The following is a 16,642-nucleotide window of genomic DNA, read 5'->3' on the forward strand; positions in this document are numbered from 1 at the left end:
ACCTCTTCACCCTGGCTTCTCTCCCCGCCCGCCCCAGAGAGGGATTCCGGGGACCCCCTTGTGGACGAGAGCCTGAGGAGACAGGGCTTCCCAGGTAAGGCCGGGCTCAGGGAGGTCGCTGCCCACCCTGTGAGCCCAAGTGGGTGGGGGAGGGTGCCCACCACAGCAGGACCTGGGGACCGGTAGCCACTGCACCCTGCCAGGCTGTCCCCTCCCAGGTCTGAGCAGCTCAGGAGGAGCCCAAGAGCCCACACTTTCCCCTCATTTTTCTTTGTGTGTGTGTGTAGTGCTCAGGACCTTCACAATGAGCAACCTCCCTGGCCTTTTTTATTTTTAACTTTGAGACAGCATCTTAAGTACCTGAGTCGCCCAGGCTGAGCTGGAACTTGGGATCCTCCTGCCTCAGCCTCCCAGAGTACTGGGATGACAGGCCTGTGCCACCACGCCCAGACCATTTTTTTTGTTTGTTTGCTTTTTGGTGGTGCTGGGAATGGAATGGGGGTGCTGGCCCACAGAGCCAGGTCCCCAGCCCTCCCCCCATGACTTAACAAAGACCCCTCTCCTCCTGGCCCCGCCTGCCTGGCAGCCTGCTCTCCTGCTCTTTGCTTATTTACTGGTTGGGTCGCTTTCAAATGTCAGCAGTTAATTTTTAGCTCACTGGTGTTGGGGCAACAGCATGCATCTGGAGGGCTCTGAGGGCCACTCGAGGGCCGTAATTGCCAGAACAGGAGCTCCCCGTAATTAGCCAGCCAGCCGCTCTCCTTGAAAGGCCCAGAAGCCCTTTCAGCTGCAGCCTCCAGCGTGATTGTTTTCACTTTGCAGAAAATTACGATGCCAGACTCTCGAGGATCGACATAGCCAACACTCTGCGGGAGCAGGTCCAGGACCTGTTCAATAAGAAATACGGTGAGCAGGGCCACTGGCAGCACTTCCTGTGTGCTGGGCACTGAGACGTCCACAGCCGCACCTAGCCTAACAAGGGAAGGAGCCGTTCCTCCAGCTACACAGGAAATGTGCAGGCTGCTTGAGGGAATAGCTGGGGAGCTGGCCTTAGAGCGGGGGCAGGGAAAGGCGGTAAGGAGTTTAGGGGTAGATTGTGAAGGGAGGGAGGAAGGGCAGTCCAGTTGGACTGGGACGTGCAAAGGCCCTGAGGTCAGACCTAAGAAGAGCCAAGGGCCTGGATGGCCCAGAGATAGATTGTCTAGCATGTGCAAGGCCCTGCACTGTGAAACCCTGCAAAAACAAACAAGATCACATTCAAAGCCCTGCCCAAATTCAAGGGGAGGGCCCCAGGTGCAGGTCCTCCGTGGCGTAGGTCCAGTATTATACATAAGGGACATACACGATGGGAGTAATATGGATCCGCTGTCTGTGGACAGTGCAGTTGGCCATGACTCAACAGTAAGAGAAGTCCAGAAGCAAGGTGGCTTCCAGGATCATCTTGATCTGGCATCTCAGGAATGCTCCTTCTGTCTGTTCCACGGTGTCAGCGTTGCCTGAGGCTGGAGTCCCAGTGCGTGGCAGAATGGCTGCAGCAGCACCGGGTGTCTCATCTGCACGCTCTAGGAGGGAGAGCTGACTCTCCCAGGACCTTTGAAGGAGCCAGGACTTTTCCTAGAATTCCTGCAGCCTTCGTGTTTCTCTGTGATCCCCGTTGAGTCTTGTGTCTGCTCCTTACCCAGTCCCCACTGATTTTCACCTGGGTTACTTGCTGTGTCGCTGTGTCAGGAGAGTGCCCAGCCCCAGGGGTGGACTGACACCACAAGGGTGGGGGGCTGCAGAGCTGATGGTTCCAATGGGCCCAAGATTATGGGAGAGCTAGGACAGTGGAGGCTGAGGCAGGAGGATCGCAAGGTCAAGCCTAGACCCGGCAATTTAGTGAGACTTTGTCTGAAAATGAAATAAAAAGGGCCAATGGTGTGTATCAGGGGCAGAGCGGCCCCTGGGTTCAACCCTCAGTACTGCAAGATAGTGACGAATAAAAACAGGCCCCTCTGTAGGGCAGAAAGGACGTTAGTGGCTGCAGGAAGGTTAGTGGGGTTCGGCAGGCAGGATGGCTGAGGAGTGCAGGGCTCCCCTTTGGAGAGATGAAGTTCTGTGGAATAAGATGTAGTAGTAGTAGTTCTGTGACCTTATGAGTGTATTGAAAGCCACTGGATTGTGTACTTTCAGATAGGGAATTTTACGGTATGTGAATTCAATCTCAATTTCTGACTCCGAAATTCTGTGCCTGCTACACTTGGGGCACAGATCAGGCTCTTAAGTTTCCCAGGAGCCAGAGTAGAAAGGGAAATGGGGTCAGTGCTACAGCACCCAGAATCCGTGAGGTGAAAATCAACTTAGTGCACCAAAAGGTCCCACTGTGACTCCTGGGCCTGGGACTTGAGGGCTTCCTGCTGCCTGGGTGTGGAAAAGGGTGGCCTGGGCCCTGGGCCGCTGCTCTTTGCAGCCCCCAGGGGGCATCTGAGGGGTGTGGGTCACGGCTGGGCCTCGGCGGCTGAGTTAGCCTGGGCAGCGCCTACTGTACTCGGGACTTTCAGGGCGGCACCAGGCCACATGGGAGAGGGACCACAGCCCTCCACGAAGTGTGGGCTGCAGAATGGAGGTAAAGCCTATTCGGGAGCACCGAGGGCCCTCGACTTTCTTGCTCCCTGTGGCACCTGTGGCTCAGGCCAGGCCAGCCCAGAGTGAGGGGCTGCTGCAGGGCCAGCGGGCAGCTCAGCACCAGCAGGCTCAGGCTCCCATGCTGCACTCAGAACCCTTGCACCGCGCTCCCCAGCTCAGCCCACCGTGGGCAACCCTGCCTGCACCCCTCTTGGTCCTGACGGACAGCACTGTCCCTCTCACCTCCAGGGGAAGCCTTGGGTATCAAGTACCCCGTCCAGGTGCCCTACAAGCGGATCAAGAGCAACCCCGGCTCAGTGATCATCGAGGGGCTGCCCCCAGGAATCCCCTTCCGGAAGCCATGCACTTTCGGCTCCCAGAACCTGGAGCGGATCCTTGCCGTGGCCGACAAGATCAAGTTCACGGTCACCAGGTACTCGGGAGAGGGAAGGCAAACAGGATGGGGCTGGAACTGACAGGTCTGGGGCCTCTCAGGTAGCCCTGGGAGCTTGGAGAGGACCCACAGGCTGGCCGGGGTGTAGGGAGCCTCCCAGATTGGCCATCCCTCTGCCTTCGTGAGCACCTTCTGCCTGCCCAGCGGCACCCTGTGCTGCACCCCAAGCATCTGGCTGAAGTGCAGGCTTTGTTTTGTGTCTCGGAGCTTAGGAATTGAACCCAGGGCCTTCACACTGAGCTGTATCCCCATCCCTTTTTGAAATGTTTTATTTTGAGACAGGGTCTTGCTAAGTTGTTCAGGTTGGGCCTGAACTTGGGAGCCTCCTGCCTCAGCCTCCCAGAGTGGCATATGCCACTACACGCAGCTTGAAGGGCAGAGGCTGCTGCAGTGGGCTGGGGTGGCGCCTGCTTGTTTCTAGGGGCCCCAGGCAAGACCAGGCCAATTCTGCTTGTCCCTGGGTCACTGCCCTGTCCCCAGGCTCCCCCCAACTCCCTCTGTTTCTCTTCCAGGCCATTCCAAGGACTCATCCCGAAGCCTGGTGAGAGGCGCTGGCCGTGGGGCCAAGGGTGCAGGGGCCGTGGTGCGGGGTGGGGAGAGCCAGAGGCTGGAGCCGGCCTCTGGGCCTCAGGGTCCAGGACCAAGAGTGGACAGGCTAAGGCCTCCAGCTCCCGCCCGGGTCAGTAGGAAGGCTGGGTCTGCCCAGATCATCCTGGGGTAGGAGCTGGTGGGGACGTGGCACAGGCAGGTCCCATCGCCACCCCTCCTGATGCCAGGGCCTGGTCATCTTGGTGGAAGGATGTGGCCGGTGGCTGTGGGCTCCAGACCATGGCAGGAGGGTGACCGCGTGGGGCTCTGGAGCCCAGTGTTGGGATGCGGGGCCGCCCGGCCTTGGCTGGTAACCACCTCTCCTGACCCCCGAGGCTCCACGTCCCTCCTGGGCCTGCACACGACCAGGCCCCCGAGCCCGCACCTGGGTAGTCGGAGCCCTGTGGCCTTGCCGTGTCCCCGCACCACCCCAGGCTTCGCCTGACCCTTGCCCTTGCTGGGAGCGGGGCCTGGCCACGGCCGTCCTCCGAGCACCCCTCACACATCAGTCACGCATCAGTCCTGGCGACAGTGGTCGGGGCCCTCGGCTCGTGGGCCTGGCTCCGTGGATGTCGGGAAAGGGAGGACACAGGGCAGCTGTTGTTGACACAGGGCCCCCAGGAAGGCCTGGGAGAGCAGCACTTGGTGAGCCCGGGCAGCAGGGGTGTCTGAGGCTGAAAGTCCCAGGGGCGTTTCCAGAGCTCTTTGGGCGCACACAGAAAAGAGCCAGGCTCAGTGCACATCTGCAGTCCCAGCACTTCCGGAGGCTGAGGCAGGAGGATCCCAGGTTTGAATACTACCTGGGCAGTTTAGCGACTTAGCAAGACTCCGTCTCAAAAATAAAAAATAAAAAGGGCCAGAAGTGTGGGTCTGTGTGAAGGCCCTGGGTTTGAGCTTCAGTACCTTACAAAAAGGAAGGTGGTAGGTAGAGAAGCAGAGAGAGAGCTATTGCAGCCCCCAAGGACACCTGGCCAGGGGAGCCCTGGGCACCTGCCCCTCTGAGCCCTCCTCTGGGTACCTTTCACGTGCATTTTGGGGGGCACAGGAGGGCCAAGCCATGCTCCCATGAGCAGGGTGGTCTCCCCTGTCCTCTGCCCTCTGTGGTAGGCCTGACCATGGGGGAAACTGAGACTCAGCGCCACAGGGCGCTGTGGTCAGCGTGGGGCAGGGGCTGCAGGGCTCAGGTGACCTTGTAGAAACAGTGCCTGGGCTGGGGACCGGGCTGAGAGAGGGGTGGGGAGGTGCTCAGTGAGGGGCCCCGCCAGCCCTTGGAGCCCCTGCGCCCTCCCCAGGGGTCTCGGTGGCTCCCCCAGCCCAGCATGCAGGATGGGAGCAGGATGCCGTCCCCAACTGTGTATTCCCACTTGAATGGGGAGAGAAACGTGAGGCCCAAGGACCTGGGGGGACTCTCTGGGCTGGCCCCACTGCAGAAGTGGTCCCAGGGCCTCCCTGCATGCCCGAGGGGAGGCGCCAGGGCTGGGGCAGAGAAACCCCAGGACAAGGATCCTCACTGGGAGAAACGCTGGGGACAGCTCGCCAGCCTCAGGGCAGATGCACATTGGGGGTCCTGGGCGATTGCTGCTCCCCTGGGAAGGCTCCGCCAGGTCTGCCCACCCGGTCAGACTGGGTCAGACTTCCTCCGGAAGCAGAGATGGGCCGGTTCCTGCCGCTTGTCACATGGTTGGGTGCAGGCAGTGCTCCGTGCAGCCTGGAGCCTCCACAGAGAAATGTCAGGGCAGCTGTGAGGTGGGTGAGGCCCTTGGTCTCCCAAGTTTGGGGAGGCTTCTTGGGAGAGACAGCAGAGCTGGGCCTTGGTGGGGAGCAGGTTGCTTGAGGCTTTGATCCAGATGGAGCCTCAGGGGAGCACCGGTGCTGTTCAGGGACCGAGCAGCCAGTCCACACATTCAGGGCTTGGTTGGAGCCAGCAGGAAGGAAATGGCCATGACCCAGAGCCAGGCCTTACTCTGCAGGCTCAGGGAGACATCCTGAGACTTCTTTTTCCTTTTTTTTTTAACAGTGCTGGGACTAAACCAGCTACATCCTCAGCCTTTTTTTATTTTGAGACATGGTCTTGCCAAGTTGTCTGGGCTGGGCTCAACCTAGTGATCCTCCTGCCTCAGCCTCTCAGAGTGCTGGGGTGACAGGCACTCACCACCTTGTCTTTTACTAAAAATAAGGAATGGACCTTAGTATGCAGACTCAGAAGTATAAGTTGAGGGACTGGGGCTGGAGCTTGGAGCCCCTGAAGGGTCCTGGGTTCCATCCCTGGCCACACACAAAAACCAGAATGGTAAACTATTTTTCCCAAATGGAGCTAGAAGGGCTGGAGATTTAGCTCAGTGGTTAGGTGGCCTGCCTTGGGACCCGAGTTCAATCCCCAGTACCAAAAAAAACAAAACAAAAAAACTAAATGGAGCTAGACTGCTCCCGATGCCGCTGTTTCATCACAGCAGGAGCTGGAGTCTGTCCAGGACCCATCTCCCCGGGCTTGGGGGTAAACTGCCAGGAGGGCAGGGCAGGGGGTGCTGGTGGCTGTGTGCAAACAGCCCCCTGAGATACTGTGGACCAGCACCGTCCACTCGGGTACACAGTTCCCTCTGGTGAGCCCCCAGGCCTGGGACTGCCACAGCCTGAGCACAGAGGCAGAGACAGCAGCCACGGGTCAGCGCCTGCAGGGCAGGAGGGGACTTCAGGGAAGGGGTTGGTAGGTGAGGTTGGGACGGGGCATGCCTCCCTACGACTGCTAAGAATGGCCATGGTGGCGCACACCTGTAACCCCAGCACTCTGGGAGGCTGAGGCAGGAGGATCATATGTTTGAGCCTAGCCTGGGTAGTTTGCAATTTAGCGAGACCAAGGTCCCCCCAAAAAAGCTTTTTTTGTTGTTTTTTGGTACCAGGTATCGAACTTGGACACTTGTGCCTGCGAGGCAGGTGGGGGAGCCACTGAACCAAATCCCTGGCCCACAAAAAAGTTTTTTAAAGGGTTGGGAATGTAGCTCAAGGTGAAGACCCTAGGTTTAATTCCTAGTAACACAAAATAAGAAAAGAGAGAGAAAAGGGGATAGGACCCCAGAAGCCCTTCTCCCAGTATGCTCAGGGGCTGGTGTTGCCCGAGGCACAGGTCAGAGCACTAAGTCCCCAACTTGGGGTCCTAGTACCACAGAAGTCTGACCGAGTTATATGAGGGACACTTGGCACCTGCCTGGGTAGCAGGAGCAGTGCCAGCTGGAGAATGTTGTGGTAGCTCACACAACCCAAAAGAATGCTGGGTGTGGGTGGCGTATGCCTATAAGCCTAGCTCCTGGGAGGCTGAGTCAGGCAGGTCACCACGAGTCCATGGCGGGCCTGATGTATATATATCATCCAGATGATACACACCCAGACCCTGTCTCAAAACAAAGAAAAATAAATAAGATTAAAAAGTTAAGAGGAAATGCAAATATTCAGCCCATGGGAGAAATTTGGAAAATATAGAAATCTAACAGCCCAGATGGCCGTTCATTTTTATGACGATACATTTCTTCTAGATTTTTCCCTAAACTTGCTAATTTTATTTCTCACTCTTGTTGTTTCTGTTAATTTACAGAACACACAACCTCAGAACACATAGGTGTTACGCCATTAAAATGCTTTCTAATTTTCCCTCCCGGGGCTGCAGTGCCCTGTGGACTTTGGAAAGCGTCCCCCTCTGTGTGCCTCAATTTACCTCTTACAAAGCGGGTCATCCCCAATAACCAGTCTCCCAGGAGGAAGCCAAGGCCCAGAGGAGTGAAGGCGCCTGCTCACCGCAGCATAGCTTGGCTGGGATTTTAACTGAGGCCTCTCGGGTTTCACTTGGAACCAGGGTCTGGCTGTCCCCTAGCCCAGGCCTCAGGGTCCACCCCGCTGTGGTTGCGGCCACACCCTGGTCCCCGCCTCCCTCCCCCCACCCTTTCATCCGCCCTGGATGTCTCTTTGGCGCCCCCTCCTGGCTACCGGTGCAACATTGTTGATCCCATCTGGAATTCTTTAAACTCGGCTCGTCCCGTTTATTCGTACACCGGAACTGTACCGTGTGCCAAGTGAGATGCCCTAAAACAGACCAAGGTCTCTGCCCTTGTGGTGCTCACATTCCCGTGGAGGAGATGGATAATCAGGAAGCAGAATGTCCTGTTAGTGACAAAAACCCTGCGGCGAAGCCAGGGCTCAGGCAGCGCTAAGGCCCTGGACGAATTTTGAAAGTACAACCAATGAGATTGCTGGTGCAGCCGGGCGGCCCCCTGGGAGGCCGAGGCAGGAGGGTCGCCATGAGTGGGAGGCCGGCCTGGACTACAAAACAAACAAAAAGCTAGTGCAAAGGGTGTGGGGTGTGAGCGAAAGAGAGGTCAGGGGCAAGGCTGAAGAAAGAGCCCTGTGCTGTGGGATGGGAACGGGTGTGAATGGTGGTCAGATGCGCTGCTCGCTATGCAAATGAGGGAGCGTCCTCGGAGACTCAGCACCATCCTGTATGGAATGGATTTTATTTAGAAACTGGGTCGTGGGGCCGGGGATTTAGCTCAGTAGTTCTGCCGCCTGCCTCGAAAGCACAAGGACCTGAGTTCAATCCCCGGTACAAAAAAAAAAGTCGCCTTAGAAATTGGGTCATAGTGGGCACGAACAGGGCACTGTGGGCCACGCAAAGGCAACACCTGTGAGGAGAGGCCGAAGCCCCACATGTGAAGTGGGGAGGATCTGAGGGCCGCCTGCTGCCGCTGGCTTAGTCCACAACCCTAAGACGGGACAGGCACCAGGCAGCACGGAGGTGGCCTCAACGGGGCTGGGCCAAGGGAGGGGACCCATGGAGGCTGGGGACGGCTCACCCAGTAGAGGACGGAGTGGGTGGAGCAGGGGAGGGGCGGCCTGCAGGTGCCCTGTCCCGCAGGGTCACCAGACCATGGATCAAAGGTCCCCATGAGGATGAAGGACAAAGAGGGGGAGCTGCCAAGACAAAGGACCTTCAGAGATGATGCGTGAAGCCAGGCCCAGTGGTGTGCACCTGAAGTCCCAGCACTCCAGGAGGCTGAGGCAGGAAGATTGCAGGCTGGAGCCCAGCCTAGAGCAACTTAGCCAGACCCTGCCTCAAAATAAAGGGCTAGGAGGTAGCTCAGGACAAAGGCCCTGGGTTCAATTTCTGGTACCACAACAGAGAGAACCACAGAAGGGCTGACAGCATTAGTCACCCGGAGGCTTAGGACCTGGCCAGAGAGGCAGGAGGTCAGGCCTGAGTCTGTGCGGTTGAAACCCAGAACACAGGACAGGAGCAGGTCTCTCTCTGCAGCCCTTGTGCCCAGAGAACTGGCTCTCCAGGACACAGCCACCTGCATCAGGGGCCCAGGGTCACCCACATCTGGGAGGTGGCATCCCCAGTCGGGATCAAGGGTGACCTGATGTGAGGTCTCTGGTGCCTGCCTGGCCCTGGTGCTGTGCCCCTCACAGGGCCTGGAGGGACACCTGGGCTGTTCTTTCCTAGGCTCCAAGAGGCAGCAACGCACAGCAGCCTGAGCCTGAAGTTGCACCGGGGTCCTGGTGCCTGGCAGCCATAGATGGGGGCGGCCAACCCAGGGTGCTTCCAGGATTCGACCTGGCCATCCCTGCAAAACTAGCGAGCTGGGTTTTATTTTGGAGGGTTTTTTTTAAGTCCATCAAATGGTATGGTGTGATCCGCATTATTTTGTGGTTACCATGGTGACCACACTTCTGCCCTCTGAGAAGGGAAGCTGGGGTGGGGTAGAGCCTGTCCCCCATGTGTGATCTCAGGATCAGAGGGGAATGGGGGTGCAAGGAGGGGCCAGCAGAGGGCCCTGGCCAGAGCCAACCTACATGGGACTCTGGGGGACAGAAGGGCCAGCGCTGGAGCACAGGGAAGGAAGTGGCCATCAAGGCTGGGGGTGTCAGTGGGGGAAGAGAAACCAAAGCTCTTGTTAACGACACTAGAGTGGTCAGGGAAACAACATTCTAGAACTGTTCTTGAATAGCGAAAGTTAAAGATTAGTCTTGGAAGGCAGTGAGCTCCCTGTCGCAGGAGGCATTTACGCCAAAGCTGAGCAGCCACTCCCAGGAAGCCCACTGCCCACAGGGCTTGCTAGGGAGCCGGTGACGCTGGGGCTTTTGCGACATCAGTGTCTGAGGCTGGCGGCCCCAAGCAGCAGGAGGGACACGGGCCGGTGACAGCACAGCTGCGGCTTCTGGGTGACCAGCCAGTCAGGTTTGCTGACCTGGACCTCAGTTTCCCCACTCAGAGGTGGGAGGAGCTGCGGCGCTGCATCTTCTGCCCTGCTCAGAAGCTTTGCAGCCTCGACTGGCTCTGGCTCCAGTGTCCCTGCAGCAGGGGCCAGGGCGCCCCTGGGACCCTGCATCCGCCTCCTGAGCCGTCCCGTCCCAACCCCCACACACACATCGTCCGGCACCCCGCAGGGCCCCAGGTGGGGACAGCGCGGCCTCCCATCCCTCCCAGGTTCTGCGTGGGGTGGGCTTTCTGGGGAAGGGGCCAGGGCAGGGCCTGGGTCCCAGTGGGGTTGCCGGCGGCAGGGGTGGGGGCTGAACAGAGACAGGTGCAGGGATGGGTCCCCTTTGCCCCTCAGAACTCTTCCTGCTATTTCTGAACCAGGTGGTTTGGGTAACTTAACTTACTATCTCCAGCCTCCTTTTCCTCCAGGCGACGCCCTGCACTGCCCCTCCTGCCCTTCTCCCTTCCACTGCCCAAGCCTGAGGGTCATTTGTTTGTCCCCAGTCACAAAGTGTCTCCTCTGGACTGTGCCTTCCTGCCTCAGCCTCCCCACCCCTTTCTCCACCCTTTGGCTGTGTCTCCAGAGCTCAGAATAAATCCATCCTTCCCTCATCTTCTAAAGCTGCCCCACCTAGCGTGCGCGCCTGTTCTCCCCTCCTTACCCTCGCTGTCTTTGTCAGCTGGGCTGCGGTGATGGTCTCTGCTCCTGAGCAGCACTGGCATCTGCTGGGCCGGGCTGCCAGGCCAGGAGTTGGCGCTGTGCCTCCTTCCTTTTGGGGCCGGCTGGGGTGACCCCGTCCCTTTCCTGGCCTGTGGGGCTCAGCAGGGGAGAGGGGGAACCTCAAGGTTATCAAGGTGCCGGCTGGGGGCTTCACACCGGCCTTCAGGTCTGGAGCCACCTGGGACGGCAGGGGCGACCACAGGCACAGCACCTCGTGAGGGGTCTGGTGACAGAGCTAGGGATGAGGACATTCGGGATGGGCTGGGGCAGGTGTGGACAGAGAATCATCAATCTGCCAGGTATACAGTGTGTCCGTGGGAGGGGTGGGGATGTGAGTGGCTTTGTTTTGTGGCACTGGGACGGAACCCACGCCCTCACACACCAGGCGAGCGCTGACCACTTAGCTGCCCACCCCGGACCTCCCTGGTGTGCTGCTCTTTAGGGGGATTCAATCAGATAAACGCAGGCTCTGGGGAGGCCTCAAGGGGGCAGTGTTGAGCCTCAGTGGCGGGGAAGCGTCAGGACGCTGACAGAAGCTGCAGAAAGGCCCTGAGGTCACCTGTGGGTGTTGAGCAGCAGATGAGGCAGAGCTGGGAGGGACAGTAGTGCTTGCCAGGTGAGAAGATGGGAAGGCAGGGTGGGTGGGACCCAGTTTGGGTTTTCAGAGGATTCCTGCGGGTCTTGGAGGAGACAGTTGGGTGGGAGAGGGTGATGATGCGGGCAGGGCCTGCTGGCGGCAGCCAGGCGCTGAGTCACCGGCGCTAGGTGTGTTTTGCTGCTAACACCAGCAGAATCTGCTGCTGTGGCTGGGAGAGAGCAAAAGCCAAGTTTGACGTCAGCGTTTCGGGCTGGGCTGGCAGACAGGCGGGCACTTGGAGCGGGGGTGTCGGGCGCTTGGCTTGGGGTGCTCCTGTGGGCTCATCCAGTAGGAATTCAGGGCACACTTCAGGCCCGGGGGAGACCTAGGCTTAGGGTATAATGAGAACTGAGAGCACATACACCTCTGCTGCTTACAGCCCAGAAACCTGTGTCTAGCAAGGAGGTCCCAAGATGGACTTCACTTGGCATCATTTTATTTTTTTGAGACAGGGTCTTGCTATGTTGCTCAGGCTCTGATTTGCGATCCTCCTGCCTCAGCCTTCAAGTATTGGGATGACAGGCATGTGTCACCACAGGTGGCTTCAATTCCATCTTCAGAGCGCCTCCCTCCATCTTGGTTCTCACACCCCAGGCCTTTCTCCTTCATGCCTCTTGGAAGGGACCCGCTGCAGAACCAGAAGAACCTCCTCACACGATCCTTAGCTCGGGTCCAGCATTCGCTTAGCAAATGCCTCAGCCCACAGGCACGTCCCTCCATCCAACCCTCCGGAACTGGCTGTGGTCACAGCGGACAGTGCAGCCACACCCCTCATGGTGACACCTGCCACTGCCCCCTCCCCCAGTGGCACTGTCCCACTGCCTGGAAGTGCCAGTCTCCAGCTCTGACAAGGGAAACTAAGGCTCTGAACATCAGAGCCAGTACCCAGTTGCTCAGCGAGGCCTCCCTTGCACTGCTGCCCGCAGCTCCCCAGCCTGCAGCCCAACAGAGGAAGTGAGGCTGGTGCAGGACCAAAACCCACCCACCTCCCTCTCTCTCCCTCCTCAGGCCCAGGCAAAGGTATCCCCGGGAGGACACACGTGCCATTCGTGATGTGTGGCAGGGCACACAGCAGTGCTCACTGCCTGGTCCCCAGCACAGCCCCTAAGCACTCAATAAAAGCAGGGGAGGAAGCCAGGCTGAGGTGGTGCATACCTGTAATCACAGCACTCTGGGAGCTTAGGTAGGAGGGTCACAAGTTTCAAGTCCAGTCTGGGTGACTTAGTGAGATGCTGGCTCAAAATAAACAAAAAGGCCTGGAGCTATTGCTCGGTGGAAAGGGCCTGGGTTCAATGCCCAGTACCACAACCCCCCCAAAAAAGAAAAAGCAAAAAGAGGGTGTGTGAGGACAGGGACAGAATGGTGCCCTGCTAGAGGGGCTTACAGGACACAGCTCCAGAGTCCTAGAGGCCAGGGGGCCTTGCTTGCGGCAGAGCTCAGGCTCAGCATGCACGAAGCCTTGGGTTCCTTCCCTGGCACCAAGAGAAGAAAAATAAATCAGCGCTTTTTTCTTCTAAAGATGGAAAAACTATGAATGCAGGAGACCCAGGGCTTTGAGGTCAGACAGATTTGCTATTCCTGACATTTGACAGCTGTGTGGCCTTGGCCAACTTACTTAACCTCTCTGAACCTCCAGCCTCAGCTGAGGAGGTGACTGGCCAGATGTGGGAAGGCTGCTGGCAGCGCATTGGACAAACCCTGGGTGCAGCCTGGGCTGTCTCTCCCTTCTCTGTGTGGGTGTCCTGTGCCAGCCACCTCGAATGTTCCGTGGCAGTGGGACAGATGGAAAGGGCCGGGCCCTCTGGGGAGAAAGAGGGTCCCAGGGGCAGAGCTGGAGTCTCCCCCACCCAGTAGCAGGCATTAATCCCAGGGCCTTCACACCATACTACATGGCAGCCCTTTTCTGGGTCTATCTTGAGATGGTGTCTTTGTCTTGCTACATTGCTCAGGCTGGAGTTGAGGTGTGTCACCACACCCCCAGAGCAGGGCGTTGTGCCCCAGGATGGGGGCACAGGACTGTGTTGTCTGGGACCCTGGGAGGGCAGGCCCTGTGGGAGGGCCCCTCCCCCCAGCACCTGGGGCTCCCCCACCCCATGGGAAGCCGGCCAAGGAGGCACAGCAGAGCCGAGCGTTGTCCTGGATCCTCAGCAATAAACGTAGGTACCTGTAGTTCCAGGACCCTGGGAGGCTGAGGCAGGAGGATGGAAAGTCTGGGCCCAGCCTGGATGCCTGGGCAACAGTGAGCTCTTGCCTTAAAATAGAAAGTTTAAGCCGGGCATGGTGGCGCACGCCTGTAATCCCAGCACTCGGGAGACTGAGGCAGGAGGATCACTGTGAGTTCGAGACCAGCCTGGGCTACATAGTTCCAGGTCAGTCTCAACTACATAGTGAGACCCTGTCTCAGGAAACCAAAAAAAAAAAAAAAGATTTAAAAAGGGCTGGCTGGGGATGTTGCTCAGTGTAAAGTATCGAGTCCAACCTCCAGCGCTACAGAAAGGAAGGAAGGAACCGGGTTCAGGGGAGCAGGCTGCCCACGGGAGATGCCCGGGCGGCTCCGTACAATCCGGTGTGTTCCACAGATGAGGATGACGCCAACAGGCTGGGGGAGAAGGTGATCCTCCGGGAGCAGGTGAAGGAGCTCTTCAACGAGAAATACGGTCAGTCCACCGCAGGGCTGCGCATGCGTCCGCGCACTGGGCACGCCAGGAGTGGGGCGCCCCCTCCCTGACCCGCTGTGCCCTCCAGGTGAGGCCCTGGGCCTGAACCGGCCCGTGCTGGTCCCTTACAAGCTGATCCGAGACAGCCCTGACGCCGTGGAGGTCACGGGCCTGCCCGACGACATCCCTTTCCGGAACCCCAACACCTACGACATCCACCGGCTGGAGAAGATCTTGAAGGCGCGGGAGCACATGCGCATAGTCATCATAAACCAGCTCCAGTGAGTGCGCTGGGGCACGCGGACTCTGCAAGAGCAGCGGAGCCCAGCCCCAAAAATCCACAGTGCGGACCTAGAGATTAAACCCAGATCGGGGCCTTATACAATTCCAGAGCCTCTTTTTCTTGTTGCTGGAACTTGTTTCATTTTGGTTTTTTTGTTGTTGTTTTGGTACCGGGGATCAAACTCGTAACCTCATGCTTGTGAGACGGGTGACAGAACCACTGAGCTAAATCCCCAGCTCTTCTTGATGTTGTAACTTGCAATCCTCCTGCCTCAGCCACTGGAGTAGCTAGGTCACCCCCCCATGACCTCACTTCCTGCTGGCCCTGCTCCCCAAGTTTTCCAAATCGGCCTAGTGGGCTGACCCAGCCTTCAACACAGGCTTTTGGGGGACATGGAGGAGTCAAACTGCACTTTGCAAGCCAGGTGTGGTGCTTGTTTATAATCCCAGCACTTGGGAGTCTGAGGCAGGAGGATCACTGTGAATTTGAGGCCAGCCTGGGCTACACAATAAGACCCTATCTCAAAAAAAAAAAAAAAGCAAAAAACCCCACCCAAAACACAAATTGCACCTTGCCTGGCTACAGGCGGAGCGTCTCATCCCACAAGAGAAAGGAAAACCACTCCTCACTGCTGCTGTGTTTTGTTCTTTTACAGACCTTGTACAGAAATCTCCAATGATGCCAAGGTGCCAGGTGAGTTGGGGTTGGAGAAGCCACCCTTCTGCTCCGTGGGGACAAAGAGGAACAGTAGCCAGGTGCGATGCTGCACGCCTGTCATTCCAGCTACTTCAGAGGCTGAGGCAGGAGGCTTGCATGTTCAAGCCCAGCCTGGACAGCCTAGTGGCAACTGTCTAAAACAATATTTTTAGAGCTGGACATGGTGGTGCACACCTGTAATCTCCTCACTCAACAGGCTGAGGCAGGAGGCTCGCCATAAGTTCCAGGCCGGCCTGGGCTACGTAGCGAGCCTCTGTCTTGAGTCTTCCCTGGGGAGGTGGGTGACTGTCCTAGCAGGGCATCCACCCCAGCAGCCCTTTCTCCCAGCAGCTAGGGACAGCGTTCCCAAGCGCAAGAGAAAGAGGGTCTCCGAAGGCAACTCTGTGTCTTCCTCCTCCTCGTCTTCCTCCTCCTCGTCCTCCAACCCGGAGTCCGTGGCGTCCACCAACCAGATTTCCCTCGTGGTAAAGCTGTCTGGAACTGCCCCTCGCCACCCTCTCCTTGTCTCCCTCGGAGGGCTGCCTGTCAGGGAGGCACAGGGTGCCTGGGTGGTGGGTGCCTGTGTTGATGCTCAGAGAGCAGCTGAGGGTTCTGCCTCAGGGCTCCTCTGGTCTGCCCCCTTGCGGTGGGGCTCTCCTGCCTTAGTTTCCTAGCCAGGGAAGCACTCTGGAGAGTTCTGATTTCAAGATAGCAGCTTGAACCCTGGAGGGGTAGCACACACCTGTAATTGCAGCACTGTGGGAGGCTGAGGCAGGAGGATCCCAAGTTTGAGCCCAACCTGGGTAACTTAGTGACTTAGTGAAACTGTCTCAAATTTAAAAAGAGGTGGGGATATAGCTTAACCCCCTGAATTTAATTAAAAAAAAAAAGAGGGATATGAGCCCCAGCTTTGAAATCCTGAGTGCAATTGAGAGTAGTTGAACATATATGAAAATTAATTTAGGCCAGGCATTGTAGCATACTTGTAATCCCAGCACTTGGGAGGCTGAGGCAGGAGGCTCACCGTAAGTTCAAGGCCAGCCTGAACTATATAACGAGACTCTGTCTCAAAAAAAACAAAACAAAACAAAACAAAAAAACCAAAATAAAAAAGAAAATGCTTTAAAGACTTCTTGACCCCTGGGCTGGGTTTCCTTTCCACCTTTTCCAGGAGGCCCCAGAAACCCAGCTGTGCCTCCCCCAGCCTGGGGTGTGCACCCCGAATCCTCCGGAGCCCCCACCATCTGCCCCACATGGGAGCCCTGGCCCGCTTGGAGGCTCCTGGGCCACTGCAAGCTGTGTGACCTTGGAGAGGCCGCGCATCCTCTCTGGGCCTGGGCGGTGTCCCCGGCACCCTAACCGCAGTGTCCCCCTCCCCAGCAGTGGCCGATGTACATGGTGGACTACACCGGCCTCAACGTGCAGCTGCCGGGAGCCCTCAATTACTGGACCTCAGCGCCCAACCAGGACCTCACAGAAAGACTAAAGGAAGTATAATTTATGTACAAAGTGTATATTCGGATATGTATCGATGCCTTTTAGTTTTTCCAATGATTTTTACACTATATTCCTGTCACCAAGGCCTTTTTAAATAAGTAAAAAAAAAAAAGTGTCTCCTTCCTTTGTAAGGGTCACATGATTCTGGTCTCAGGTACAGAAGCGGGTGGGAAAGCCCTTCCCTACGTGAGAGCAGGCTGTGCTCTGGCGGCTGTTGGGGGACATGACCTCAAAACACACACACACACACACACACACACA

The 16,642-nt window shown here is 57.6% G+C and overlaps 1 protein-coding gene across 1 annotated transcript in view; it reads left to right on the top strand.

Annotated features, from left to right (window-relative positions):
• Gtf2ird1 (GTF2I repeat domain containing 1) overlaps positions 1-16,642 on the top strand; it is a 44,162-nt gene extending 27,520 nt beyond the window's left edge. The window contains exons 19-27 of the mRNA XM_010619072.3: positions 38-94; positions 823-906; positions 2,854-3,037; positions 3,571-3,599; positions 13,828-13,905; positions 13,994-14,186; positions 14,844-14,881; positions 15,236-15,369; positions 16,265-16,642. Of these exons, the coding sequence (XP_010617374.2) occupies positions 38-94; positions 823-906; positions 2,854-3,037; positions 3,571-3,599; positions 13,828-13,905; positions 13,994-14,186; positions 14,844-14,881; positions 15,236-15,369; positions 16,265-16,381 (914 nt within the window). The 3' untranslated portion in view covers positions 16,382-16,642. The remainder of the gene's footprint in view (positions 1-37; positions 95-822; positions 907-2,853; positions 3,038-3,570; positions 3,600-13,827; positions 13,906-13,993; positions 14,187-14,843; positions 14,882-15,235; positions 15,370-16,264) is intronic.

The sequence above is a fragment of the Fukomys damarensis genome, unplaced genomic scaffold, assembly GCF_012274545.1.
Source record: "Fukomys damarensis isolate Sample0158 unplaced genomic scaffold, DMR_v1.0_HiC HiC_scaffold_17, whole genome shotgun sequence".
Lineage (NCBI taxonomy): Eukaryota > Metazoa > Chordata > Mammalia > Rodentia > Bathyergidae > Fukomys > Fukomys damarensis.